Source organism: Perca fluviatilis, chromosome 11, assembly GCF_010015445.1.
Source record: "Perca fluviatilis chromosome 11, GENO_Pfluv_1.0, whole genome shotgun sequence".
NCBI classification, from domain to species: Eukaryota; Metazoa; Chordata; class Actinopteri; order Perciformes; family Percidae; genus Perca; species Perca fluviatilis.
In genome coordinates, this window is record NC_053122.1 from 15,452,408 (window position 1) to 15,480,027 (window position 27,620).

Below are 27,620 nucleotides of genomic sequence, written 5' to 3' on the forward strand. Positions count from 1 at the left end.
CAAGAAGATAGTAGAAGAAAGCAGGCAGAAGTTAAAACAGAGAACCCATTTTAATGAAGAGTTTGATACAATATATGAAAAATGTAGTTTCTTTTGAAACCACAGCTACATATCAACTTAACGTTCTGTCCGTCTATGGTTCTCTAACACATTATGACACTGATAATGACATGGGCACCAAATGAGGCCGGTGTTTTGAAGAAGGGGATTCTACGAATATCAAATCATCACTTAACAAAAACAATGCATGAGTTTTTACCAAGAGATCACAAATGAAAATATATATAAAAAAGATGAAACTATCATCTACAGTACAAAATATGTTACAACATATTTAAGCTATCAAATTTGTAGCATTTTTACTCAACGTTTCTTGATATGTGTTAAACGCTTTTGCACATTTCTATAGTTGAGACCAAAAGCAGAATATGAGGCACAGTTATCAAAGACAAGGCAACATTATGGAAACATATCGACCTTGCTTGGCCTTCCTGTTGTCATTTAAATGACATGATACAATTGTGTACGATTTCTTGTGTCTTACTAAGAATAACCTGCTGTGGCTCATTTCCCACAGTGTTTTTTAAAGTTCTTTATTGAACTGAAAATGACCCAACGATGGGGAACAATACAAAGGTTATTGTGTGGGGAATTTGTGGATGTAATGACAGTAAATGACACAGCTACACTACTGTACCTATTTAACTACTGCTACACAGGAAGTAAAGGCAGTGATGAAGGCCCTTAATGGGATGTATACCTGCATACAACATACACACTAGAGCTGAAACGATCAGTTGATGAATCGATTTGTTAATTAATTAATTAATTAATTAATATGAAAATTAATCTTCAACTATTTTTTTTTAAATCAATTAAGTTATTTTTAAGCAAAAATACCCAAAATTGACTGGTTCCAGCCATTTATAAGTGAATAGTCTTCTAGGACAGTAAACTACATATCTTTGGGTTTTAGACAAAATTTGAAGATGTCACCTTGGGCTTGGGAAACAGTGAAGTGCATTTTCTACCATTTTACAGACCAAACAACTGATCAAGAAAATACTTGTCAAAGTAATCGTTAGTTGCAGTCCTATTACACACACATATACAAACATGGCTATAAGGAGGACTGGAAGTAACACCTGTGTCATGGAAACAGAAATAATTTGTTTACAATGCATGAAGTAATTCAAAAACTGTATTACTCAGTATTACTTATACAAACAATCTGGTGCTACGGTCTTAATGTGAAAATGTGTATTTTCTTGCATTAAGCCAAAATGATTTTATAAACAGGTGTTACTGTCGTTTTGAGCAGATTAGGAAGCACAGCTACAGTAGAAAATGTACGAGTCTAGAGAGATAAACTGAGCATTGGCTGCTTAGAGTGCACTTTATAAAGCAGGTAAACTAAAGGTTGCTACAAGCAAAGCCTGTTTGATTTCATCTGTTCATGTGTTGCATTTCTCCTGCTGAGCAGCTCAACAGGATCAAAAATGTGAAACCCATCAATAAACTGCAGTTCTGGAAGTATCCAGATGAGTCTGAAGTGTCTCTACTAAAACAACACTATTAAAAATACTGAGAGGTGAGGCCACTACTGAGAAGACCAAAAGAAATCAGATCACTTTGGTCCACTTTTAATCTAGACAAAGACATGCAGACAGACACGCATCCCTCTCATTTTGAGTGATATCTTACAATCTCAACTTCCTCTTTACTCAATGTCCCAGCGACTTTCTTTAGTTCAGCAGTAAAAAGAAAAGGAGGAGGAGGAAAAAGAGCCCGGGGCAGGGACAAAAACTTCCCATGCGGTCACACTCTATCAAAATCACAACTCTTTCCAACACTACAAGACCACATACTTCGCTTCAATACAAAGACACTGTGAGGGCCACATGCTCGCTCACTTTCTCAGGCGGTAAACCAACATTTGACCAAGACTGCTTTAATGGGAATTAACCTTATTTTTGCTGTAGGTTTTCCAGCTTGTTAACAGTCCTTATATCACTTACTCAGATCAACTGAGTGTATCGGGGATGTTTGCATCACACACACACACACACACACACACACACACACACACACACACACACACACACACACACACACACACACACACACACACACACACACACACACACACACACACACACACACACACACACACACACACACACACACACACACACACACACACACACACACACACACACACACACACACACACACACACACACACGTAACTGAGACAAAGGAGAGAAACTCTGCGATACATCCACTCAGAATAAATAAATCAATAAATCCAGGACATTGTTAAATAAAATCATTGATTCCTTCAAACTTTTGATTCTGATTATACAGAATAAAACCTTTTGTCTCTCGTGAGTGGATATTCTTCAAAGCCAAAAGCTTAGTTTTGTACCTGTGACTCTTTTTGCTCACGCAGCCCTCAGTTCCTCCTTCTCTTTGAGGGAAAGACAGAAACCACAGTGACCATCTTGACGACAAAAAGAACAGGTAGGAGTTGTAGTGTAAAGTTGGCACAGTTAATAATCTGGATTGTTTTCATGGATTGGCTGTGACTGCTGCTACTTGTTCCTGGGGATATTGCAGGACATGGACAGCGGCGGCGCATTGGGGACGAGAGTAGGGGAGCCGATTTCAGATGGGAACGGCTGCAGGCCCATTTGCTTGTTGTCACACAGCTTGCGGACAACAATGCGGCAGAAGTCTTCGTTGTGTCGGTGACAGTTGTCCAGGAGCTGGCGGACCTTAGCGGTGCGCGTCGGCTGGGTCTTCACCAGCTCGTAATCCTCCCGCATAAGCATGGTTTGGGCCAGCAGGGCATCCAAGCTTTGGTTCAGACAAGCCTCTGTCATCTGGGAGACAATATCCTCACGCCGTGTTGCGATCCACTGGGCAATTGGGCCTTGTGAGGGAGGGGAATGCCGCAACAGAGGAGAGTTATCTGCTGAAAAGGAGGAGAGAGAGGAGGGATTCAGATTTTGCTTGTAAATTTTGGCATTTGGGGGTGATCAAAGCTATTTCACCAATACCATATATTATATACCTAAAACAGAAGTATTTTAAACTAAGTAAAGCACTTTAAGTCTAGTGCGATAGAATGATAAAATCCCAGCGGCAGTTGCTGGTTGTGTTTAGCCGATACAGAGCTCCGTGACGCCGGCAACAGAGCTCCGTCGTATCAGTGGAAGTTTTTAGATGTGTTAGCTGCCAATAGGTGACTGTGAGCCGGCTACAGGCATTGCCAGATGCCGGTCCAGGGGCCACGGTAGTTGAGTTTAGCCGAGAAAAAGTGAGCCTCATGCGGCGACGACAGTTAAGTTCATCACGTTGTGCTATTTCATTTTGAGATTTTCCATTGAATATTGAAGTTCATAAATAAGTGTTTTGGCATGGCTGGCCGAGTGGCACTATCCATGGAATTGGAAGAGGGATTTAATTCTTGCATGTTTTGATTTGTTGTACATGATCAAAAAACTTCCACCCCTCGGTTTCTTTCACAAATTGCACCCTGATTATCACCCAATGCATCCATTATGCTTTAACTGCTTGTACCTTGTTGCTGAGGCTTGAGGGTGAGGTTATCCAGCTGTGTCTCATATTCAGTGACAGGCAGGCCTGGTTTGATGGGTATATTCAAATAGTTAAGGGGCCTGGCACTCTGGTAGCCATTCAGATTGTTGACTGTGCAGTTGTCTATCAAAGACTCAGGACGCTCTAGAGTATGAGCCAAATATGACGACAGATGTCCCTCTACATCAGAAAGAGTAGAAGAAGAGATGAGACAAAGCATATATTGTATGTCTACATAAAACCTAATGCATGGTACTGTGAGCTTATTCATTTTTTTATAGCCAGGAAAGGATGCCAATACATAAGATGCCAATTATAATAACCTTTAGAAGGTGCAGCATTGCTGCTGGTGAGGGCGCCTGGTAGAGATATGTCTGTGTCCTGGGAGGAACAAGAGCCTGAGCCTGAAGTGGAGCTCTCCTGTGGCAGAACAGACAGTGATGTTTAATTTACATTACTACATAGACGTTGAAGACATAATACCAAAAACAGACAAGGCTTTAATGTATAAGTGCATCCCCAACTTTATCCTGATATTTCCACAGACATTTCAGCTACTGACCGGCCAGGGGCTGAGCCTGTCCTTCAGCATGTTCAGGGATCCTTCCTCGCTTCTCTTCTCACTCACTGACTGGGCTGAACAACAGGCCGATCCTTGCTTCAACTGTGGAGGAACAAGTAAAAAGAGGGGAATGAGTCATACTCACGAGGATGATTAGTGGGGAACAATCAAATATGCCAAAATAAAATCTGCTATTAACCCAAATAAGACACCCTCATAAATGACTATAAATGACTTACAGCTTGTGGAGCATGGGTGGTTTCATTTTTTAGACCGAAAAGAGGAAGGATATGATGAGGGGAAATTATAAAGTGACACGTTTGACCTGTGATCCTCTCATAGTCATGGTACAATCCAAACTTTTCCAAATTACACAGTTTTCACAACATTTACATCCCCTTCTTTGAGTGCAGACATCAAATATTCAGCATTAGCCTGTAACTATGTATTCTATACATTCAGACTAGTATTACCTAACCACTAACCACTGAACAACAGATCTTATGATGATAATAAATGTAATAATAGTAATAATGTACAGTTCTGCATCAATCTCTAAATCACATTTAGAAGAATATTCAGTTAAAACTGACGCTTTTATCCAAAGCAACTTACAATTGCTATATATGTCAGAGGTCGCACGCCTCTGGAGCAACTAGGGGTTAAGTGTCTTGCTCAGGGACACATTGGTTTATGTATCGCAGGATCCAGGTCTCCCACACCAAAGGCATGTGTCATATCCACTGTGCCATCACCACTCTAAAGTGCCCTAAACACTTAAAAAAATAAAGAACTGTGGTAAGACAACTGACTAACCTTTGACTTCTTGATCTCCAACACGGCCTCCAGTAAGTCGATTTCGTCAAAATTCCTCACCATGGGCTCCAGCTCAATCAAACACTCTGAAATGGCATTAAAAAACACATCACATCTTTACTGTTTATGACACTGAGATATCTCGTCAACAATGCAGGACAAAACTATTTTACAATGGTATCACTGGAAAACAACTCTTAAGTTTATAAAATGTTTCAGAAAAGACAGCAGAGAACATTTCAATAATGTGACAGGAAGCTGATACTAAAGGCCTTTTTATGGTTGTGTGTCGAAGACCCCTCTGTGGCTACGCTGGACCCTACGCTGGAGCCTGACGTGCACCTCTCGAAAAATGTAACTACATGTCGCAGCGACGCACGTCGCCCGGCTGTGGCTTGGTAGTGTTGAATTTCCCCCGACTCATTTCCTGGTTCTGCTCCAAAAACAACATGAAATCAAGGAGAGGGTTTTAACTTTTTCTTCATGTTTACAAAATCAAAACGTTGTACTTCTCATATCAGTAAATATTCGCCGTCACTCTCGCCCACTTCCCACACACACGCCGGCTCAACACACACACCAGTGCACAAGTATAAACATCAGGCCACTTACGTAGGCTGCGGCGAAACCGCTGCGTGGAGCCTCCTCAGAACCATAAAAAGGCCTTTAGTCACTGCTTTGTCAAATTTAGCAGTGACTAGGATTACTCTTTTACTCAACATGAAAAGTCATCCCAAACTGTGAAAAAGGTCAAACTGGTACAACGGAGTGCAATCCTTTGAGGGTGTGATTTCAAAACTTCTACCAGAAAAGCATTCCTGCAGTTTAGTTATTTGTGTGAGCTTACTGAGGAAGGAAGGTCGTTCATCGGGGTTAGCGCTCCAACCGCAGGTCATTAAACTGATGAGGGTTTCTCTACTGGGGATGTCAGCAGGCAGACTGCCCAGACTTGTGTCAGGACGCAACCCACGTAGCACACTGAACATGATCTGCATTGGGTTGGTCACCTCTGAACACACACGAACACACACACACACACGAACGAACACACACACACACACACACACACACACACACACACACACACACACACACACACACACACACACACACACACACACACACACAATTAGTCTGGTAGCACCATGAAAGGTCACTCAAAGAGCACCTGAACAGAATGACAGGAAGGCGACATAACCAAAAATGTGTTACCTTCAAATGGAATCTGCCTGGACAGCACTTCCCACATAATGATGGCATAGCTTCAATGTAAACATGAAGGAGAGAAACATACATGGGAAGTTAGAGCTATCTCATTATTTCAACTGGTATTCCCCTTCAGAACTGAGGGACTTTATGACAAGCTAACCAGAGGAGGAAGTACAATGACTGATTGACCTGTTGCAGCATTCCAAACGTATTGCCCAAAAGCTTAAGAGGTTACATCAGCAACAATCAAGTGGACTTCTTATACTTGTTTTATAAAAGTTACCACTCACTCCCACTTTCGGACAAATTCACAATCACTAGTGCTGCACTGATCTTTATTGTGCTTACAATTAAATCTAACCCCATGCTGGCACGTTGTCACAACTTGCCAGTCAAGAAAACAGAACTTCACTTTATTGCGGATTGTGCTCAACAATCATTTACTTTGTCAAAGTGTTAAAGCAATGATGTCATCAAGAGTTCATCCATTCACAAATTCTGCCCAATAATTTGGGCACCGACCAATTAAACATCATATACTTAAAATATATTTAGATGTTATAGATACTAAAACCATACTCAGATAAATGGAGAACGTACTTGTTGATGTCTGTTGTCCAACCAGTTTCTAATTACTAGTTATTGAGGTTTGGCGTCTCACCTGTACATGTCGTGTTTCACATCTGCCCGACGGCTCTTGGAAGGTTCGTACCTCTCAGGGGGCATGTAGATCACTGTGCCCCCCATCTCTGTGGGCTTGGACCCCGAGCCTTTACTGACAGACAGCTGTCGCCACTTTGAAAGGCCAAAGTCAGCGATCTGGACAGAACAATAGCATTTTTTCAAAATTCTAGATATACGTTTCATTTATTTATTTTTTGAACATTGATTTTCTTGGATCAGCATCACACTTTGTTTATTAGCACAAGACGCTTTTGAAGCAGCGCTTTTTCATAAAGGTAAATGGACTTAAATTATTTAAAGAAATTTAAGAAATGTCAAAAAATCATGAAAAATTGTGAGAAACGTACATTATAATTTCCTAGAGCCCAAGTTGACATCTTTAGACTTCTAATTTTATGAGATCAACAGTCAGAACCCTTTAAATATTCAGTGTACTTTTATTTATGACAAAATAAAGCAGAAAATCCAACATTGTTCTTTGGAAATTTTGCTTGAGAAATGACTGAATAGATAACATTTAAGATTTAAAAAAAAAATAAAAATAAATAAACTGTTGTGTGCCCTACTGTACAGTTTTATGGGACAACATGGGAATTCACTAAACATGTGATTACTGGGAGATAATCTATTACCATGTACACACACCACACACACACCACACACCACACACCACACAGTAATTATGAAAGTAAGTAGACAACCACCCTCAGTGACATCCACACTCAAATGTTTCTTTCCTTTTGTCCCACATACAGTTCATACTATACCAAATTCTCACTGACACACATACCTTAACATGAAATTCACCATCCAACAGTATGTTCTGTGTCTTTAGGTCGTGATGTAAGAGGGGTGGGTTCATGTTGTGAAGAAAGTTAACCCCAAGGGCAATCTCATACAGGATCCTCAGTCGCAAAGGCCAGGCAAGCCTGGGGTACATGTCCTTCTTTAGGTAGAGACAACAGACCGGGTATAAAAATGTAAATAAGCACATCTGTAAATCATGTGTTTAGGCAAGTGCAGAGGGAGAGGAACTGTTTTACTGCATTTCAATTGCAAAACTATCAATGCATGAGCAAAAACTGAAGTGAAGGAAAGTGGGGAATTTCCCAAACTACATTTGTCTGCTTCCAGCTTCTTTTACCCTGCTTGTTTCAAAGTTTCATTAGACACTGTGAATACTTCCAAGTTTCACTTTTGCTTGATGTCAGACAGGCATGTCATGCCATGACGTATATGCACGTGATGAGTGATGTATGTAAGAAACTGAGCTAGAGATGGGGCAGCTTGCCAAAAACAACAAAGAGACTCTTTCAGTTCAGCCATTTTGGCAACAAGTGCAGAAACCAGAACTGTAGAATGTTTACATGTTCTCTACATTTGTGACTGTAGAACCTTTCACACAGCTTGTTCAAGGCGGGAATGTTTTCCATTCTGTATATTCAATACCTTTAGTTTCCGATTAGTTTTATATTAGCTCTCATTTCCTGAGGGAAAACAGGAAAAAAAATATAAATGCTTTATAGCCAAGGAAAGCTGCGGTCTTTTTAATCCTTAATCCAAATTAATTCTTTAAGATCCATTGAGAGCCTTGGATTATGATGTTAGGACTCGATCAGTTTCTGAATAAACAACTCTTAGTGTTATGAAATTACTTGATGACATATAGCTACCTCGTGGAGCAACAGGTCCAGAGAGCCATTGCTCATGAACTCGGTGACAATACAGAAAAACTCTGGCTCGTTGCAGATGCCGAAGATCTGGATGATGTAGTTGAACCTGGCTTTGTGGAGCACCTCGGCCTCCTTCAGCAGGCAGTTCCTCTCTCTGAAACACATCCAGGTGATTTTTGTTCAACAAAGAGTTATGGGAAGACACCACAAAGGAGATACATTTGAGTGGACAGCTATTATATCCGTCACTACACATGACAGTAAGGGAGTCACAGTCCTCTCAAAATAAAAATGTATCCTGTATTTAGAAATGCGTGCCGGTTTAAATTAGGGGTGGGAATCACCAGAAGCCTTACGATACAATATCATCACGATACTTATGTCACGATACGATATCATCACGATACGATATTATTGCGATTTTAAACATATTGCAATATTCTGCAATATATTGCAATTTATAACCACTTTTTTGTAATTACCACTTTTTTCCCAATTTCAAATTATGTCCCCGAAAGAAAACAGTTTATCTAAAAAGATACATTTCTCTGTTTGTTCATCTCACTTCAATTTTACTGCCACAAAATGGGATTGTCAAGCAGACAAACTGACCAACATATATAGTAGACCACATATATAAAAGATCGATACCTGGCGTCTCTGTATCGATACAGTATTAGCACGGAAAATATTGCGATACTATGCTGTATCGATTTTTTCCCCCACCCCTAGTTTAAATATGAGGATTTGAGCAAGTTTCTTCACCTGAGCTGCAGAAAGGCAGAGGGATAATGTCATCCAGAGCTGCTCCATAGACACTATGGATACATCTGATTCAAATATACCTAAAACTGACACCAATTCAAGTCTTGATGCTCTGACTTCCACCTTGACCTGCACAGTCAGTATAGATGCTAACTTTTCTGTAAAAAATGCCACTGAAATAATACAATGTAAGTTTCTGTTTAATTCATCTTTAAATTTACAGTAGTGAAAATTCCTCCCAAACAGTTAATATGGCCTACATTGTTACATGAGGTGGTACCTTTCTCCAACAGGACAATCGAGTTTCAGACACTTGATGGCCACGGTGGTCCTCCAGTCGGAGTGCTGCGCTTTGAACACGGTGCCGAAGCCCCCTCTGCTCAGGTAGTACAGGTCTGTCAGCTTCTGGTAGGGGATCACCGGTAAGGTGCTGGTCAGACTGCAAATGTTCACACACCCTATAGCCGCGTGTGGCTCCATAGCAGTTTGTGAGGCTTTTACGGGAAGTCTCTGAGGATTTATCATCCAAGTCAGCTACTTAAAACAGAACTGCTCCTTATGGTAAACCCAACGAGGAAGAGCTCTTCCATTTATACGCATGCCATACCTTCGCTGACTGCTAGCAAGCCAAGCTAAGCTAACGTTAACGTTAACGTAGCGGAGGAGGACGGCTGAAAAAGAGCAACCGATAAATGGTTTGCTGACAAAAAAAACGCCGAGCACCCAACGACTAGAATTAAATGCATGCGCTTTCACTTCCCCGTGTATTCATGTTATGCTGTCAGACTGCTTCTAACCAGCTGTCACAGGCAAATAGTCAAAGAGGAACGACAACAGCGAGCTGCTGATCGCCACTGCCATTTAAGGCAGGTGGGTTGGTTGTTGCTAATGACGACACGCTTCCGGGTTTTTGCGAGATGCGTTCGATTGATTCAGACAATTTTTCCGATTTTGTGTTTTTATGGGACTGATTTTCAACATCCGTCTGAACACCAGGAACTACAAATAAGAGCAAACCCAAATATGATTATGGCCGTGTTTACAGGTTGTTTGAATAACTACATCGTTTATCTAGACTTCATATTCGCATTTTTGTTTCAGTTTCGTTGGAACAAAACAACTGAACCCAACTGTTCATGTTGGGGTTTACATGCTGGACTTTCCCAAACGCGGGGCTTTCCTACTATGTTTAATTGAGTGTTTCACTTGTTTTAGCCACCCTGCTCCACGCAGAAATTTAGAATTCACACAGAGAAAAGGAAGACAACGTGGAACAAAAACAGTACAAACGTCTTTTCACATTGTACCAAAAAAAGATAGATAGATAGATAGATAGATAGATAGATAGATAGATAGATAGATAGATAATTAAAGAGTGTAGTCCTATACAGAAACTTGGTTATGGCAAAACTATTAAATCCTAATTAAAAACGTCACAAAAAAATCTGTGGGACAATATAGTTATATTGTTGAAGAAGAAACAATTAAATACCAAATACCATTCTATTAAATAGCCAATGTAATTTTCCATACGATTCTTATAATGATGTAACTTCTTTATGGTGTTATCAGTTTACAGTAGGCCTATATGTATCATCATTTTATGTCTTGTTTGTTGTTTGTGCTTTATCGAAACTGGAGGTGAAACTTCCTGTGGCTGTGGGGCCGGGGGACCGGACACACACTGAAGCAAATGATTCACTGAAGTACGTGTTTGCATTGCCCCCTTTGAAAACCCTCTGTGAAAACCCCGTCAAGCAGAGGGTGTCAACAAATCAGAAACCATGTTAATGCTTACGTGGAGCTAACACAACGTGCCTAGTGCCTACAGATTTTGATGATCCAGCAAGACTATACTGTCTTGTCTAGGTCGTTAATGATTCCCCTGTTGCATCCTGAAATCTATTTTTTTTAAAAAGGAAAAAAAAAAACGAAAATGTATGATGACACATTCTCAGATTCTGCTCTGAAGCATCAACCTTTTAAAGACACACAAGCACAAGCTCAGTGACAGTATTTAAATTTTTGTATCTTCTTTTATTTGTATGTGACTGTGTGTGTGTGTGAGAGAGAGCGGGAATAATAGATTTATTTTCTGAGGATATAATAAGTACCTTAACAATGTCATTGCCATGTTTCATGTACAGGTCTATAACAACCATAACTATTCAGCTTTGTATTCACAAAAAGTGCCTGTGCATTATGTTGCTATGAATGAATCTGCTTCTTCCCTGACATGTGAATGATTAACCTTGTCATTCATAATGTGTTGAATGGATTTTAAAGAGTTTTGATGCTATAGACAAATATGACCATAAGGTGGCAGTGTATTAGCAGTTTTCAAAGATAAAGCCTCTGCACCTGAATCAAAGAGATGCTGGGAACTTAATGTTCTGTTCTCATCACCCACAAGGACAAAACTCTAAAGCCCGAACACGGTGCTCCGTGATAATGGGCTGAGATGTTTACCTCTCAAAAAGTGATTAACAGTGTTGCAATTAATGAATGAAGTGTGTGTGTATGAATGTGTGTCAGAGCTTCAGTTCAGAATTGTCATCTGTGTTTTTTTTTCTTCGCATAGGCTAAATAAAGGTATTTCCACTGTAATTTGTTGTATACAAGTGTGTCAGAATGCAGGAAATTAAGTCTTTGACGCTCAAAATTTTCCTGGGGGAGGACACCCAGACCCCCAACTATGATATGCCCCCCATCCTGGCCCATATATATATATATATATGCTATACCTATACAGTACAGTATACCTACTGCAATACATTAGACTACACCACTGCTTCAGTCCCATCCAACTGAAACCTCATTCATACTAGCCTCATTATCACAAGAGCCACTTTATTTATTCTATTTGTGTCACAGAACAAATTACAGACGTGGACATCCAGAGGTCTGGGCCAGGCTGCATTCATACTGCCACACTGATTGCATGTGTACACAATTGTATTTGTATAGTACAATTGAAAACATAGAATACCAAAAAAAAAAACTAATTGAGAATTGACCGTGAAAAAAAACTGCTCCCACTGCCTAACCATGATATAAAAGGCAATAAACATATGTAGCACAATAACAAATAAACATACATTGTCAAAGGGGAAAAAATTGCAGAGGCTTACAGAATGACTATTTTCAAAATGTTTTTTTTTAAAAGCTGTAGTTGGCTCATAAAAATCAATGATCTTTGGCCTCACTTAAAACACCTAAGCAGTGAAATATTCTTGCAACTGGACTTTCACTTAGACACTAATGACTCATGACTTCACTCGGATTTGAGCCAATTGACTTGGAATAACTCCCCATGGCCAAAAATGAAAGATTATGTTGTAAAAGGTGTGAAGTGAATCAATCAACAATCAACCCCACAGCAGCCAATCGCATTGAACAAGCAGGAGGGAACGATGCAGACTAGAAGGCAGACAAAAATAATTACTTATTTAGGACTTGGAACAAAAAGTTTAGGACTTGGACTTGACTTGGGACTTCACACCTATGCTTGCAAAACACTAACAGCATAAAAAAACATTAATAATGTACGTATATTGAGAGGTCTAATGTCGGTCCATCTGTCATAATAATATAGTACTGTTCTTTTAGCTTTTATTGTATTTTTTTTTTACATGTCCAAAATAAAGCCTTCATTCATCCATTCATTTATTCATTAGTACTTATACATTTGGGAGTGACAGCAGGCTCCTGTTTACTTTTAATCGTGATGGTTTGTTAACATCTGGATCACATATTATGTCTTTAACAGCACTCATACACACATTGTAAACAGATGTGGGCACATACTGATAGTGAGTAGTGACAATCTTGGAAAAGAACCAGCATGTTCTGCTATCAAGTGAATTCCACACTCACTCAAGGTCAGACCGTGAGAAGCTCAGCTATCTGCCAGCAGTACATTAGTGCATGAGGAAAAAACCAAGATGATGGAACACAGTAATGTAGATTTTTTTAAATCCAAAACACTAAATTGGTCTCCTACAGTTATCCTTGCTGTCAGCAGTTTGGCACTCCACAAGAAAAACAACATTTCGAGGAGAAGACAAACTGACCAAAGTCAGAGATACAAGTAGATAATCCCCATAAATAATGCCCAAATAGTGTCAGAATCCCAAGATTTATAAACAACTGAACAAAAAACATTGGAACATCCTCCCTTACAGATAACTCCACAGGGTTTCATTGTTTATAATTAATTGCAGCACATACTGTACTATCCTGAATAAGTTATCAACATGACAAGATATCAAATACTTCTTGTAACATTAATATTGTAATGGCTGGCAGGACGCCATTGTGTTGACTGTTCTACACTGCAGTGCAAAGGATCATGGGACTATATGTTCTTGACTGTTTCTGTCCTAGTTTGAGTGTGTTAAAGTAGGTTATTGTATCTACACCATAGATCTACACATTTCAAAGGAGTGCATAAAATCACCAGCTGTGAAAGGACTCACCAGGAAGATTAGAAGAAGTTTAATCAAATATTTTAGACAAAGGGAACATTCAGCTATTTTGACCTTTCATTTAGGTTCTCAATCTGATGAAGGGTGGATTACATAAGAAGTGGATCCAACTTGTCCCTACTGTTTGTTTTTATATTTTACGTGAATTCTCCTGTCAGAAGGTGAGTACCCAGTAAAAATGCCAAATTATTCACATTTTGGAGACTCCTTCAATTCCATCAAATAACCTTTACAGATTTGGACATACAATAGTTTAACTGTGTGTTAATATAAACCTGAACCTGACCTCCTTTTTCATCAACATCAGAAAAAAATAATAATGTGTCCCATATGAGGAGCTGTCAAAAAAGTATTGGAAACTCGCACTACAGCTACAAAATCAACCATATGCCAATAGTATGGCTTATTGTACTTGGTTGTGTTTCAAAGCTGTACCCAAGGGGTTGTGATAGTCCAATGTTTAACACTATCAACTGTACAGGCTTACAAAAACAAATATTTTACATTATACAGCCCATGTTTATGACCTTTTCCCATATTTTCCATCCACAGGCTCTTATTAGCTATGCATTTTTTTGATTGTATCTTTCCACACCTCTTATTATCTATGCATTTTTTGGATTGTATCTTTTTTATGCTGATAACTACAGTAAACACATACATGGGACTTTTTCTCACATTCTTCTTTGAGTGCAATATTTTGAAAACCACCATTTTTGTAAGGTATCTAAATCAGAAGATAATTAAGCTAATTTTGTTTAAGTTTATAGTAAACGTAAGACAAATACACATACAGAATAGGGTCAGTATTAATTAGTCAGTTTAAAATAAAATCTAACTAGAATTACCGCCTTGCGGTTGTATGCCTTTGCCAACCAGCCAAGTTGCAGTTTACATCCATGTCTGTCCAGATAATATATACAGTAAAGACTTTGAAGCACTTTAAATAAAGGTATTATATTTTTTTATGAAATGTGGATGCTTCAAACACATCTTCAACCTGGCAGCACAGAAGATCTATACAATCACCACAATTTGAAGATAGCGTCATCAATTCAGTATCCGACCAAATGTCTCCCATTCTCTTCCTGAGTTATGGCGTCGTTGAATAATGTCCAGAAAATTTTGAACAGTGAACTTGTCATCACTTCATCATTTTATCCTATTAGACATTTGTGTGAAATGTTGTCATAATTAGCATAGGAAACCCGGAGTTATGGCCACAAACGCGTTTTGTGAGGTCACAGTGACCTTTGACCTCCAAAATCGAATCAGTTAATACTTGTTTGTGCCAAATTTTAAGAGATTCTCTAAAGCAGTCCTCAGAGTTACTGCAGAGGGCCACCAAGTTTTTTTAATTTTTGTATTTAATTGTAAAATAAAAATGGTAACTTGCCCTTTGATCTCTTTTTGAAAGAGTTCAGGCTGGAAATGACTTTAATATAACGATCTAACTTGTTCCACTGAACTGCCCCTATATAGGCAAAGGTTCCTTTCCCTAACACTGTCTTAAAAAAAGGACACAGGTCAGATATGCTGCCACGAGTATAAATATTTTGTGTGTCCTTTACCTTAGTTATAAGACACGACAAAAAAATTGGGACACTACCAAACAATATTTTATGGATCATGGTCAGTCTTAACATAGTAACCTGAGACTCCACAGGGAGCCAGTTGAGCTCAACAAATTGTGACCTACCTATATGCGATCTATGGCCCAAGTTCAGAATTACTCTTATTCATTCATTCTGTGCTGTTTGCAGCCTCCCTTTAAGTTGGTTTGTTAGGCCTTCAAACCAGGAGGTACATGCAAATTCAAAGTGGTAAAATTAAGGCGTTTGCCTATATGATCATTGTTGACCTTTCTAAAAATGTTGTTAGTTTGAGTTTCTGGCTAAAAACTTTGTGAGCCCCGTGACTTTACTCAAAACCTTGTTGGCCATATTCCTGCCATCCAAGTTGTTTTCTAGGATGCAACCCAGGTATTTTACTGACATTTTTGTACTGACCACAACGTTATTCAAACTGACCCTAAATTCCGAGCATCTACTCAATCTGTATTTTGAACCGAACAAGATAGCATCTGTCTTGCCAAAATGTAGGGACAGCATATTGTCAATCAGCCAGTTGTTTACAGACGAAAGCTCAGAGCTCAGTGTACTCTCTAGTGTTGATAGTTGTTTATGAGACATTAAAAGTGCAGAGTATTCAGCGTACAAAAACAATTCACATGAACAGGAGTCTGCCATATCATTAATGTATGTTAAGAATAAGGACGGTCCGAGAATGCCTCCTTGTGGAACACCGCATTCAACTACACTAGGGTCAGACAGCATTCCCCCTGAGACCACCACTTCTTCCCTCCCTGATAGGTAAGACCCAAACCACCTACAAGTGGGGCTGTCTGCCCCTAAGGCCTCAAGTTTGGCAATCAGTCTGTCATGATTCACCGTATCAAATGCTTTTTGAAAATCCAATAACACCATACCTCAGAGATTTCCATAATCTATTTCCCTGCGTATGATGTCGGATAAATACAATAGGCATGATTCAGTAGAATGTGACTTCCTGAATCCGGGTTGAAATTTAAACATGAAGTTGTTTTTATTCATGTATTCATTGAATTGCTCATTAACCAACTTTTCAAAAATTTTTGAGAGTGTGCACAAAACAGAGACTGGTCTGTAGTTACCAGGATCATGGCTGTTTCCCTTTTTAAAAAGGGAACTACCTTGGCCCTCTTGAGGTCATTTGGGAAAACACCCGATTCAACAGACAGGTTAAAAATATGGGAGATGTAAGGGGCTATTTGGGCAACGGCATCTCGTAAAAACCGAGGGGATAACCCATCTAACCCAGGGCCCTTAGAGCAGTCTAGCTGTAAGAGCTTTTTTTCCATCTCCCCTACCTCAACCTTCCGTAAAGAAAATGAGTAGGGCAGTGCTCCAAGATTAATTTATTAAGTTATTGTTGAATTACTTAAAAAAAGGCTTTAGGCCACCCACGTTGGCCCAGGCCCAGTTTAATACGCAACTCAAATTTATACAAAATGTAGTGGGGTGCCCTTGCTAAGGGGTCCTTGGCCTAAAAATTTTTGAAGACCTCTGCTCTAAAGGCATTCCCTAGATTTTGCGTTCATGAGAATGGGACTGACATGAGGTCACAGTGACCCTTATGAGGTGCCATTTAGGCCATATATCAAGAATGCATGCACTTTCACCTTGCACACACCCTACTTTTTCTTGCAAAAAGTTGTGTGTGTGAGCTGAAAAGTTGTTTGTGTGTGAGCTAAAAAGTTGTGTTTGCACATGCGCCGAAAAGTAGTGTGTGTGTGTGTGTGTGTGTGTGTGTGAGCCAAAAAGTTGTCTGTGGCTAAGTTAATATTCAAATGAAGGCCCAGCGGAGCAATGCTATTGGCTGAATTTTTTTCTGATACACCCATAGTTGTATATTCAAGGGGTTGAATGCCAAGGTACTGTCAGTGTCTGTATTATGTATGATGGCTTATTAAGGCATGATGCCATTCTTTGCCAGTTCATGCCAATGGACAGACAATGACGGATCTGTTGTGTAGTGATTCTGTACCGGGGGCAATCTCTTTCCTCAGTCATAACTGTAGGTGGAACCAGGGCGTTATTATCCCTACTTAGCTGCAAGGCCTGATATCCCCTCAGCAAGGAGCGGAAACAGACATACAGTGCCTGTAAAGAATTTCCACTCATCTCTATTTGCTGGCTCATCAACAAAGCTGGAAGAAAAGCAGAAACCGCTCTTGCATGGTTGTTGAGTTCTCTCTCTCTCTCTCTCTACTTAAGCCATCTGAAGCTTCTATTTGTATTTCCACAACACACCAAAGAGCGTCATTAAAAACTTTCCTCTTTGTTCCAACAATCAACAGAAAATAAGGACTGAATATACAAAATGAAAATAATAGGCTACTGTGCAAAAACATGATTATATTAAATATTCTATAAATATTCAGCCTAAATATTCAGGGTCCTTAATGTTCCAGTTCCTTTTATTTTATTTCAGGATCATTTCACAGTGGGCCTTATTCTGCTGTCATGACATTTAAAATTGTATTGACTCCTTTAGAGCTTTTTGTACAGTAGCTCTAAATATCTGTGAGAAATGCCCTCCATTCATGCACACAGGGCGCAAAACACGGCCAAGGCCAGCCATGGAATCTGTAGGTAACCATGGCAACATTGCTGCCTCAAGCTGAATTGTGAGTTTACTCACTGGTGGAACAAAACTGGATAAACATTGAGTTAAACGGACTAAAACTGTAGCCTATATTACTATTTCACCACAGTATCCATTTTCTCTTTTGGTTAGAGTTTATATTTATTTCATACAGTCTTGTTTGAACATGTTATATCAGATGTTATGTTAAAGAGGTACTCCTAAACTATACCAGAGCTCCGTAGTCCGCTTCTCATCTCTACTTGAGGCTAGCGGCTCGAGGTTACTTTAGCTGCCTCTAGCATAACACACCCGAATCTCCAACCTAATTGTCGAATTGCAATCGTGTTGCTCTGTAGGCTTTGACAAAAACGAGTGCAGTGGAGTACTCGTTTAATTCTGCTAAAACATATTTTTAGACGGTGGCAAGCTGTCAAGGTCCTTAAGGATCGATAATTAAATATCATTAAGTAACTTCAATTTCTATATATATCTCCTTTTGCCTCTGGCGAGAGCTTCTCTTTATATGGGCATTTGTCTTTTATGCTTACTTATACATTTCTGATGATGAATGACTGATAGATGACAGATGACTAGGCCGGTGATTGGATAATGACAGTTAATGTAGCTATGCCACCCCAGCCGAGAATGCTCTGCGATTCCCATTCCCTATAAGCAAGGTCTGGGTCCCCCAACTAAGAGTCCCCCAAATGGCTATAGATAGCCTACTACGGTGTAAGATGTTGTGTTGCTGTGCATATAAAATGATGAACATGTGTAGGCTACAGTAGACCTTTATACTGTAGCATAGAGTCACTGTACATAAATAAGGATGGCCGTTGCGTCTCCACTTCCTCCCACTGTACAAAAGTGAAGCCAAAATATCCCGGATATGGGAACGGCCATCTTGTAATTTTGGAGCTAGAGTCTGCGAAGTATTGACTGGGAAAAATTTTACACTTCAGCAACAAACAAACAGCGCGATAAGAACTACCTAAAATAACAGAAAGCATCTTTGTGAAAAGATTATTTGACATGTAGGCTACTTAGATTTTTTTTTTTGTCCCTTCTGCTAACGTGGAGGGGCCGGTGCTTATGACCTATACTGCAGCCAGCCACCAGGGGGCGATCGAGATGTTTTGGAGCCTTTCTATATCACTATATGTCTATGCATTAATTCCATGATTAACCCCTGATATACAGCTACAGTGCAATATATTACAAAAACATTCTCAAAGCGCTGCAGCCCACACCTAAAAAAGATCTGAGTAAAGTACAAACAATTTTTTTTAAAGTACAGTAGCTACATATTAAGTAGGCTACTTAAGTGAATATATGTAACGCTCCATCGTTGGCTGGTCCTGTTAGTGTTAGCAGTTCATGTCGAAGAAGGGGAGGAAAAAAACAAGCTATAACATTGCATAGGCCCATAGATACATGTAGGCTATATCTATCAAGGGGGTAAGCCTCTCCCTGGAACGTGTAGCTCCTATGGTGCCATTTTGATGCTACCAAGCCATCACCTTCTGTTAGCATTCCAATGACTGCCATTCATTTTGACGCCACTTTGACAGCGAATAACTTTACATCTGAAGTGTTTAAAGACTCTATTTGTCCATTGTTTATTTCTAAAGAAACACGACAATGTATAAAAGGCTCCATTACCTTGTACCTCACGTTATGGCTCTGCAGTAGACGTTTTTGTAAAAATAGGCTAACGATTGTGTCATAACCAAGTGACTTACTGTCGCATAGTAGAGGAATTACCGTATAGTACAGGAGAAGCTCGCAGGCAGTTTCTTACATTAGCTGTTTAGGTTTAATTACTAATGTTAACTAGAATGTTAGTTAGCAATAATTAGCCTGTGCTTATGTTATCTCCTTACATATACCTACGCTCTCCGTCTCTGTAAGATTGGGAATGATTGAGATTTCTCTTGGCACAGCTAGCAGAAAACTTACAACTTTCAGACACGTTGCTTACGTGACATTTACGTTGTCTCTGTCAGTTGGAGGCTGCGCAGTAAAGCAAGAGATCACCGGAAAAGTGCTTCTACTAATAGCCTTCACCATATATGTCAATGGCCTTCACTGGTCTCCGTCCAGAGCAAAGTCTATTGGTCCATTATGTCAATGATGGGCCTACCTCATAGACAGTATATGGCCTACCTCCGCCTACTGTCTATCATAGACAGTATGTCCTATGGTCCTATGTCTATGCCTCTGAGACTGATCTGTTTTCTGTTGCCAAGGCAACAAACATCTCCTGTCGTGCGTCGAGCCCGTCACGAGGGGGCGCCGTGTTTCGCTCCTGGTCGTTTGTCATCCACTCTGTTGGAGGCAGAGATACCTCCTCACAACCAGAAAGAAGCACGAGGGAGCTGAAGTGAGGGGTTTAGAGCTGAAGTGAGGGGTTTAAAGGAGAATAAGTACGTAATTCCTAGATTATTATCCCCCATATGCACCGGACAGTCTGAGATTTATGTAATTAAGGTATGAGAGACTGATGTTTACCGTGTCATCAACAGATCTCATCATCATTATGAGGACGATCAACCACTGGTTGTGCTTCTTCCTGCTTGCCTTCCCGCTTTCCTGGGCAGAGGACACGAAGAAAGATGTGAGGAAGACTGAGAATGACACAGGTAAGGATTTAACCTCCTCTTTTTCTTTTTTTTTTTCTTTTTTTTAATAATGTTTTTTTAAATCACATAAGTGGATTTTATTAGTTTTTTTGTTGTGCTGTGATTGTGAGCCATTCAAAAGTCGTTTTAATGCTACACTAAACGAAAATGATGCAGCCCTTATAAAATGCATTTAGTCTTTAAATTGTTTTACAAAGTAACGTTGGTCAAAAGTATGAAATTAATATATTTGTAAGGAGGAGAGACAGATGTTACGTATTTGATCATGGTTTAGTTTGTATTTAGAATTGTTCTTTTATTTAAAAAAATGTAATTATAAGAAAAGGTCTGATTAATTAAAAATGAAACATTTAGAACATGTCTTCAATTTTAAAGTATTATCTTTGTCTTTTAACCAATCCTGCATATTATTGTATTATACCAATCCCCTGGTGATCTTATAATTTCTGAAGCTAAAACGTTTTGGACAGCTGACAAATCATCCCAGTAGGCTAGTCTGATTTTGAGCTTGTGACAGCTTTAATTTGTGCAAACTTTGGTTTAATTTTGGTTTAATTCAGTTCTTTGATGGTAGATTTGCAACAGAGTGAGCAGGATGTGTTAAGATTCGATTCAACTTTATTGTCATTGCAAAGGGTACAGGGACAACAAATTGCAGTTTAGCATCTAACCAGAAGTGCAAAAAGCAGTAAAGTGCAGAGTGATGTACAGAGTGGAGAAGCTGTTCATGAGCCTACTGGTCCTGGAACAGAGAGCCCGTTATATGCTGAGTCCTTCACACCTAAATGCCAAATCCATAAAATTTGACCATAAAAACTAAAAGTATATTAACAAGAATTGGACTTAACAACATTTTCTTGTGTATATTCTTGTGTATTTACTGCTGCAAAAATAGTGTTGACAAAAATTTAACATCATCAGAAACAATAACAACTTTGATTTTATTGTCAGTTGGTGCATTAAAAAAAACCTGCCAATCAATTTGACGATGATGTGATAATGTCATCCTGGTTAGATTACTGCAATGCACTCTTCTCATGCCTCACACAACAAAACCTCAATAAACTTCAGTTGATTCAAAAAGTCGCAGCCAGACTCATAACCATGTCCAACACACCTGTTTAAAACTGCAACTTGTTTTGAAAAGTGCTTCATAAATAAAGGTTGTTATTGTTGATAGCATGTTCCAGTCCTGAGATTGGAAATTCTGTGATGTGGAAAACGTTTGTTTACAGTTTTTTTTTTTTTTACGTAACTTTTTTGAGAGAAAAAGCCACAAACACATCAAAAATCCACAGGAATCCTGGGTAGCTCACCTGGTAGAGCAGGCGACAGAGGTTTACTACTCGATGCAGCGGCTGTGGGTTCGACTCGACCTGCGGCCCTTTGTTGCATGTCATTCCCCCTCTCTCTCCCCTTTCATGTCTTCAGCTGTCCTCTGTAAATAAAGGTCTAAAAATGCCCCCAAAAAATGAATAAAAATCCAAAGACCCTGGAGCACACTGGACAAGGCTATGTGCTAACTGCTAAAAGTAAACCTCATTAAAGCGAAGCATTATTTGTTTACCTGTATTAATCAGAGCATTCACAGTAATCACTCAGACCAACCTCATTATTCTGGGGGGTCGCAACTCGAAAAGGTTGAGAACCACCTTAGTTTAGAAGGCTAACATTTGCTAATTAGCACTAAACACAAAGTACAGTTGAGGCCAATGCACTAATAGCAATAGCGGTGGTGGTTAATACTGTATGCATTTTAATCAGGGCTCATTTTACATATAAAACAGCAACTTTATGTGCTAATTAAATAATATACTGTATATCAAGTAAATATTTTGTAAATGGCCCGATTTTTAAGACAGATTTCTTTAGTGAGGGCAAGTTGCCCCCCACATTTTTTTATTTCCTACACTGGTTGAGGCTGATGGGAATGTTCTGCAGGTATTTAGTCCTAAACCAAAATATTGGATAAATTATAATAATTTTGACCAGATGATAGCGCTAGATGAAAAGTCAGGATCACCAAGTTATTACAACTCCTATTTAGCAACATTGATGTCTGTACCAAACTTCATGGCAATCAATCCAACAGTTATTGAGACATTTTACCCAAAAACACAAATGTTAACCTGCTGGTGGCACTAGAGGAAAAGTCTGAGGTCACCAAAGTCATTAGTATTCATCCTCTGGGGGTCATGGATGTCTCTGGACAAAATGTCATGGAAATCCATCCACTGGTTGTTGAGATATTTATGTAATAGCAGTAGTAAGTTGTACAGATATACTTGAACAGTACCATAAACATCACAAAAAACCTGAAACAGCAGAGCTGTCAACTGAAAATATAACTCTTTTAACATACTGAAACATGGATATCACTTCCTCCCAAACTTATTTGATGAGTCTTTTAATGTGAGCTTAATAGTTTCCATTTGATTCTCACTGTTATTCTAGCAAGAATGTGAGGGAGATGTAGACTTCCAGTTGATTAAACATCCTCCTGCCAACAGAATGACAAATTATGCAGAAAGACAGGATGAAGGAGGGATCAAAAAGAAAACAGTAATTACATTTACATACAACCGCTTCTCTAGTAATATTTGATAAGTGTTGAGAACTCTTTCCAGTAGTTAAATCAGGATGGCCATAAACCAAAGAAAGAAGTCAAGAAAGCACAGACTCTATAGCTATAAATTCCACACACTAAAATCCAGTTTATGTAAACAGGTGTTAGCACGCCAAGTTCTCTGGCAATGCACTGAACCTTTACCCCCCTCCTTGTGGGTGGTGAGCCCATATGGTGGCAACCCCAACCTTGCCCCATGGGTGCTAGCACTGGCTCCAGGAGGGGGTCCCGGGGGTCAGACTGGTTCTTGAAGCTAGTGCACCCGACAATACAGCTCCCAGGGACACACAAACCCATTCACCACAATAAGATGCGGATTCCCAGAGGACAGGGAGAAGCTCTTGGACATCCAAGAAGCTCAGGGTAGAACTAGTGAACCATCACATTTAAAGTAGCCAGTAAGGCCCTTGTCTTTTTTTAAGATGCCAGCGTCTGTTTTACATTATAATCCTATGGAGTAAACCGTGTTTTCAAAAAAGCCCTTTTTTCTGCAGCTCAGGGCATATCGACAGTTGTGAAAGCTGTAGTAACATAAAGTTATAAGCACTTCTGTCTTATTTGTGTCTCACTAAATCAGTCGTTCACACAGGCATGTTCAACTTCTATCTGTGTTACGCTGTTTGTATGCACAAAAAAACGCTGTACTGCGTTTTTATCAACTGGTATTGCTAACAATGGCTAACTGGGCTAGAGCTAATGAAAACAATGAAAATCCGACTGGTAAATGGAACATACCGTATTCAACTCGGGTGTGACGTCATTCCCAGCTCCGGCTTCCGAGTTCCGAGTTCCGAGGTAAATGGAACGCACTATTAGCACCGCTCCAAATAGCGCTCTGGGATACTGTAGCACCAGCTGTTGTTATAGCAACAAAAGACGCTCTCAATTCAATTCAATTCAATTCAATTTTATTTATAAAATCAAATCCTAACAAGAGTTATCTCGAAACACTTTACAGATAGAGTAGGTCTAGACCACACTATAATTTACAAAGACCCAACAAGTTCAGTAATTCTCTCGGCTGCTTTTTGGAACCAAAACGCTGCCAGCTTCTTCTTTTTTACTGCAAAAGCACTCTAGTCAACTTTTCCATGTCAAAAAAGATGCCCTGGTATGTTTGACTGGAGGAAGACCCCAGGGTGGAACCAGAACACCCATCTGGTACATATGATCTCATAGTATTTAATACATGTTTACTTCTATTCTGAGGCAAAGTGCTGACCTGACAGTACAAAGAGAGGAGAATAAACAAGAAGCTTGTTGTTTGGTGTGAGACCAGAATATAGCAGGTCTCAAGAGTGTGGTGAGGGTTTTTTCATGGAAACTGAGTCATTATAAAAAGCCATGTTTAATGAGTGTTTTTAACAGTAAACATTGATTCTTCTGTTATTTCCAACTCTAGTTTGGAGCCAAGCGAAGGCCAGACAACTGTTTGCAAGGAGAAAGATTTCTCCGCCACAGGAAAGTAACACTACTGTAAGCTTTCTTTGCTCCTCTTAAGCTGCCTTTGTATGTCTATATATATATATACACATATATACACATATGTCTATAATACCACTATATGGTCACTAACATTTCAGTAAGGCATGCTCATGAATGCTTTAAAGGTATAGTAAGTGAGGTTAATAGTTGAATGTGCCAGCTGCCAGGTAGTTAGTTATCTGTCCGTGAATCTGGGGGGTGGAGCTGCCAAAGGGGGAATTGTATTTGTTTGGCAGTTGAGTTCAAATATCAACAATCTTTGCGCAAAATCACTTACTGCATCTTTAAAGGACAAGGCTCAATCTTTAGGGCATTGTAAAGTTTTAGTATTTGTTGCACATGTGTGAATCCCAAGGGTCCACGGGGATTTGAACTATTTTTTCCATTTTGTTGTGAGACACTTTATCTAAATTATTTCTCTTGTTTCAGAAACACAAGTCAAACCTAATGTCCCCAGCACGTCGCTGCGGCCGCCTGATGGAAAGCTGCTCCGCCCACGTCCTGTGCTGCGACCCCTGCGCCTCCTGCCGCTGTCGACTCTTCAACACCATCTGTCATTGCTGGAGGATGAACCCGCTGTGCTTAAAGAAGACGTAGATGGAGCACAAAACCCACACGTGCACAGACAAAGCCCAGCACCAGGACATATACAGTGATAGACATATATACGCATACAAATACATATACACTGCCTTCTAGCCTGTGGGTGCAGCTCAGAGAATATTAGAAACATTTGAAAAATCATGAAAAAATTTAAGTATTTCCATTGTCTGTGGCTTCAACACTTGAGTGATGGACGGGGACATGGAAATGAAAGGGTGAAGCCTGTATTTTTCTGTCTTCTGAGGCTTGAATAAGAAATACTCACATAAATGTTTACATAATATCCAAACACCCAACATGTGTAACAACATATGGGTGACATATGCTTTTTCATGTATGTAGACAATCAACGTGTAAACTGTGTGTTGTGCCTTGGTTATTTCGCGCTATTGCTGCTTTTGAATATCTTTATCACTTCTGCTCTCCTGCCATACTAAGCATATGGTAACCTATAATAACCAGGTTTAGATTTATTTTTTTAACCTTACTACCGTACAGACTAAATGTGGAAATAAATAAAGCAAAATCATATGTTTTGAGCCATCAACGGTTAAAAAACAGATTGTTCCTTTCCTATGTAAAAGAAATATGACTTGGAGAACACATTTAAGTCCTGAAATGTGGAATTATTAATTATTCACATGTGGATTTATGAGTTAAACTTTTGCTATTGAATAAATATATCATAAGCCTATATTATCCTTGTTTTTGTGCTTTTCCTTATTGTTTGTTTAAATGTAGAATAACAAGTCGCTTATATGTGGATTTATAGGAGGAAACCATGTTGAATTTAGGAAATATGAGACACAGCATCAAAACAATACAAAACAAAGTAGTTATTGCAAATGTTTGTTGGCAGCTGCTGCTGTCTTGTGGATAAATAGGGACTTAAGCTGCTTTGTATTATTTTCCAGGACGCTAATGTGGAAAGTCAAAAGATAATGAAGAAAAATCTTATGTGTAGGGGGCCAACTGTGTATCCATGAAGAATGTGCATACACACATGTTGATATTAGTTTGGGAATTCGAAAATAAAGCAGTTTTGCATCTCTTAAATCCTTGCCTGGCAATCCACATACAGTACTGTATTACTTTGTCTGGGACACTGTCTGCTCCACTTCTGGTGGATGCACACTTAATTATATATAACAGTAGCTTGTATGTATTGATTAATCAAAATAATGAAATAATTTACCCCTGGGATTATTAAAGTATTTCTGATTCTGATTTTGAATCAAATGTTCAGTATGTAAAGCCATGACCATAAAGGAGTTTAAGACAACAAAGAGTGAAGTGTTAATAAAAAAAGTCATTTTAAAATTCCAGTAATGTCTCCACGATGGAGCAACCCATATAATTACAGAGAGCTGAACGCATGTACTGTGTCTGATTATGTCACAGTGCTCAAATCAAAAATAGTCATGCATATTTAGGGAAGTGTACATAAGAAATGGTCAGTGATTATGTCTCATATTAATGTGTCTGCAGGGAATATGATACATCACATTATCTGTGTTCTGCTGCCAGATTTTGCACAGATTCATTCTCACACATGCAAAATGTATACAATGTATAAACTTAGATTGATTTCCCATACTGTAACTATTGTGAGCCTTTCACGATGGAGAGCTGTTAAGAAGATAAGAAGAACAACCCTTATTTATCCCTTAATGGGGGAATTCAATGTTCACACTCTGTTGTTGTTACATCACTCACATAGGCCTAAAATACACACACATGCACACACACAGGATCCATAGACATGCATTAATAGAGAGGTGTCAGAGCGACGGGGCTGCCACATAGTCGGCGCTCCAAGCAGTTGGGGGTCTCTTTTTATCTACTATCTGTTAAAAAGAGAAATTTTTCTGGGGTGACTCCATGTAGGTGGTTTGGAGCACCTGCATCCTTGGCGCATCCTGACGGATTTGTTATGACACAAATGACCCCGGGCCTTTCTTCCCCCCCCCCCCCCCTCCCCCCCCCCCCCCACTATTTTATAAAAAAAAAGAATAAAAAGCCCCAAAAATAATCATAAAAATAAATAAATAAGGAGATATTCTTCTTCCTAGGTAAAGAGTAGAGTACACAGAAAAAAAAAAAAAAAAAAAAAAACCAAAAAAAAAAAAAAAAAAAAAAAAAAAAAAAAAAAAAGGTGCAGCTATGGAATTTCTTGGTGTCAAAGAGGAAGGGAAAATAACTGCATGAATGTTAGTCAGAGAGGAAATAATGCAGAAGTTACTGTAAAAAACAAAGACAGACCCATTTGGACGGCAA

The 27,620-nt window shown here is 39.3% G+C and overlaps 2 protein-coding genes across 3 annotated transcripts; one reads left to right on the forward strand and one right to left on the reverse strand.

Annotated features, from left to right (window-relative positions):
- Positions 1-31: 31 nt before the first annotated feature.
- LOC120568743 (receptor-interacting serine/threonine-protein kinase 2-like) lies at positions 32-10,192 on the reverse strand. 2 transcript variants are annotated; one of them, XM_039816424.1, is made up of 11 exons: positions 9,593-10,192; positions 8,548-8,701; positions 7,665-7,820; positions 6,852-7,009; positions 6,194-6,243; positions 5,829-5,990; positions 4,982-5,067; positions 4,166-4,267; positions 3,927-4,023; positions 3,586-3,783; positions 32-2,974 (listed from the first exon to the last, which is right to left on the reverse strand). In XM_039816424.1, exons 1-11 carry the CDS (start codon positions 9,835-9,837, stop codon positions 2,595-2,597), a joined length of 1,788 nt encoding a protein of 595 aa, XP_039672358.1. In that variant the 5' UTR covers positions 9,838-10,192; the 3' UTR covers positions 32-2,594. The 2 variants fall into 2 exon arrangements, with proteins under 2 accessions (XP_039672358.1, XP_039672357.1); XM_039816423.1 differs by having other exon boundaries at positions 32-2,977.
- A 10,102-nt stretch (positions 10,193-20,294) lies between these two features.
- On the forward strand, positions 20,295-26,055 carry asip2b (agouti signaling protein, nonagouti homolog (mouse) 2b). The gene is made up of 4 exons (XM_039814715.1): positions 20,295-20,413; positions 20,513-20,629; positions 24,658-24,731; positions 25,170-26,055. The coding sequence occupies exons 2-4, from the start codon at positions 20,527-20,529 to the stop codon at positions 25,335-25,337; spliced, it is 345 nt and encodes a 114-aa protein (XP_039670649.1). The 5' UTR covers positions 20,295-20,413; positions 20,513-20,526; the 3' UTR covers positions 25,338-26,055.
- The last annotated feature ends 1,565 nt before the right edge of the window (positions 26,056-27,620 follow it).

Bases quoted from the DNA above. Each gene is read 5' to 3' on its own strand.
- LOC120568743 (XM_039816423.1), bottom strand. From the start codon at position 9,837: ATGATAAATCCTCAGAGACTTCCCGTAAAAGCCTCACAAACTGCTATG. The intron at 8,702-9,592 runs GTACCACCTCAT...GATGTGTTTCAG, and splicing joins GATTGTCCTGTTGGAGAAAG to AGAGAGGAACTGCCTGCTGA. The intron at 7,821-8,547 runs GTAGCTATATGT...CTCTACCTAAAG, and splicing joins TGGACCTGTTGCTCCACGAG to AAGGACATGTACCCCAGGCT.
- asip2b (XM_039814715.1), top strand. From the start codon at position 20,527: ATGAGGACGATCAACCACTGGTTGTGCTTCTTCCTGCTTGCCTTCCCG. The intron at 20,630-24,657 runs GTAAGGATTTAA...TTCCAACTCTAG, and splicing joins GAAGACTGAGAATGACACAG to TTTGGAGCCAAGCGAAGGCC. The intron at 24,732-25,169 runs GTAAGCTTTCTT...CTCTTGTTTCAG, and splicing joins CACAGGAAAGTAACACTACT to AAACACAAGTCAAACCTAAT.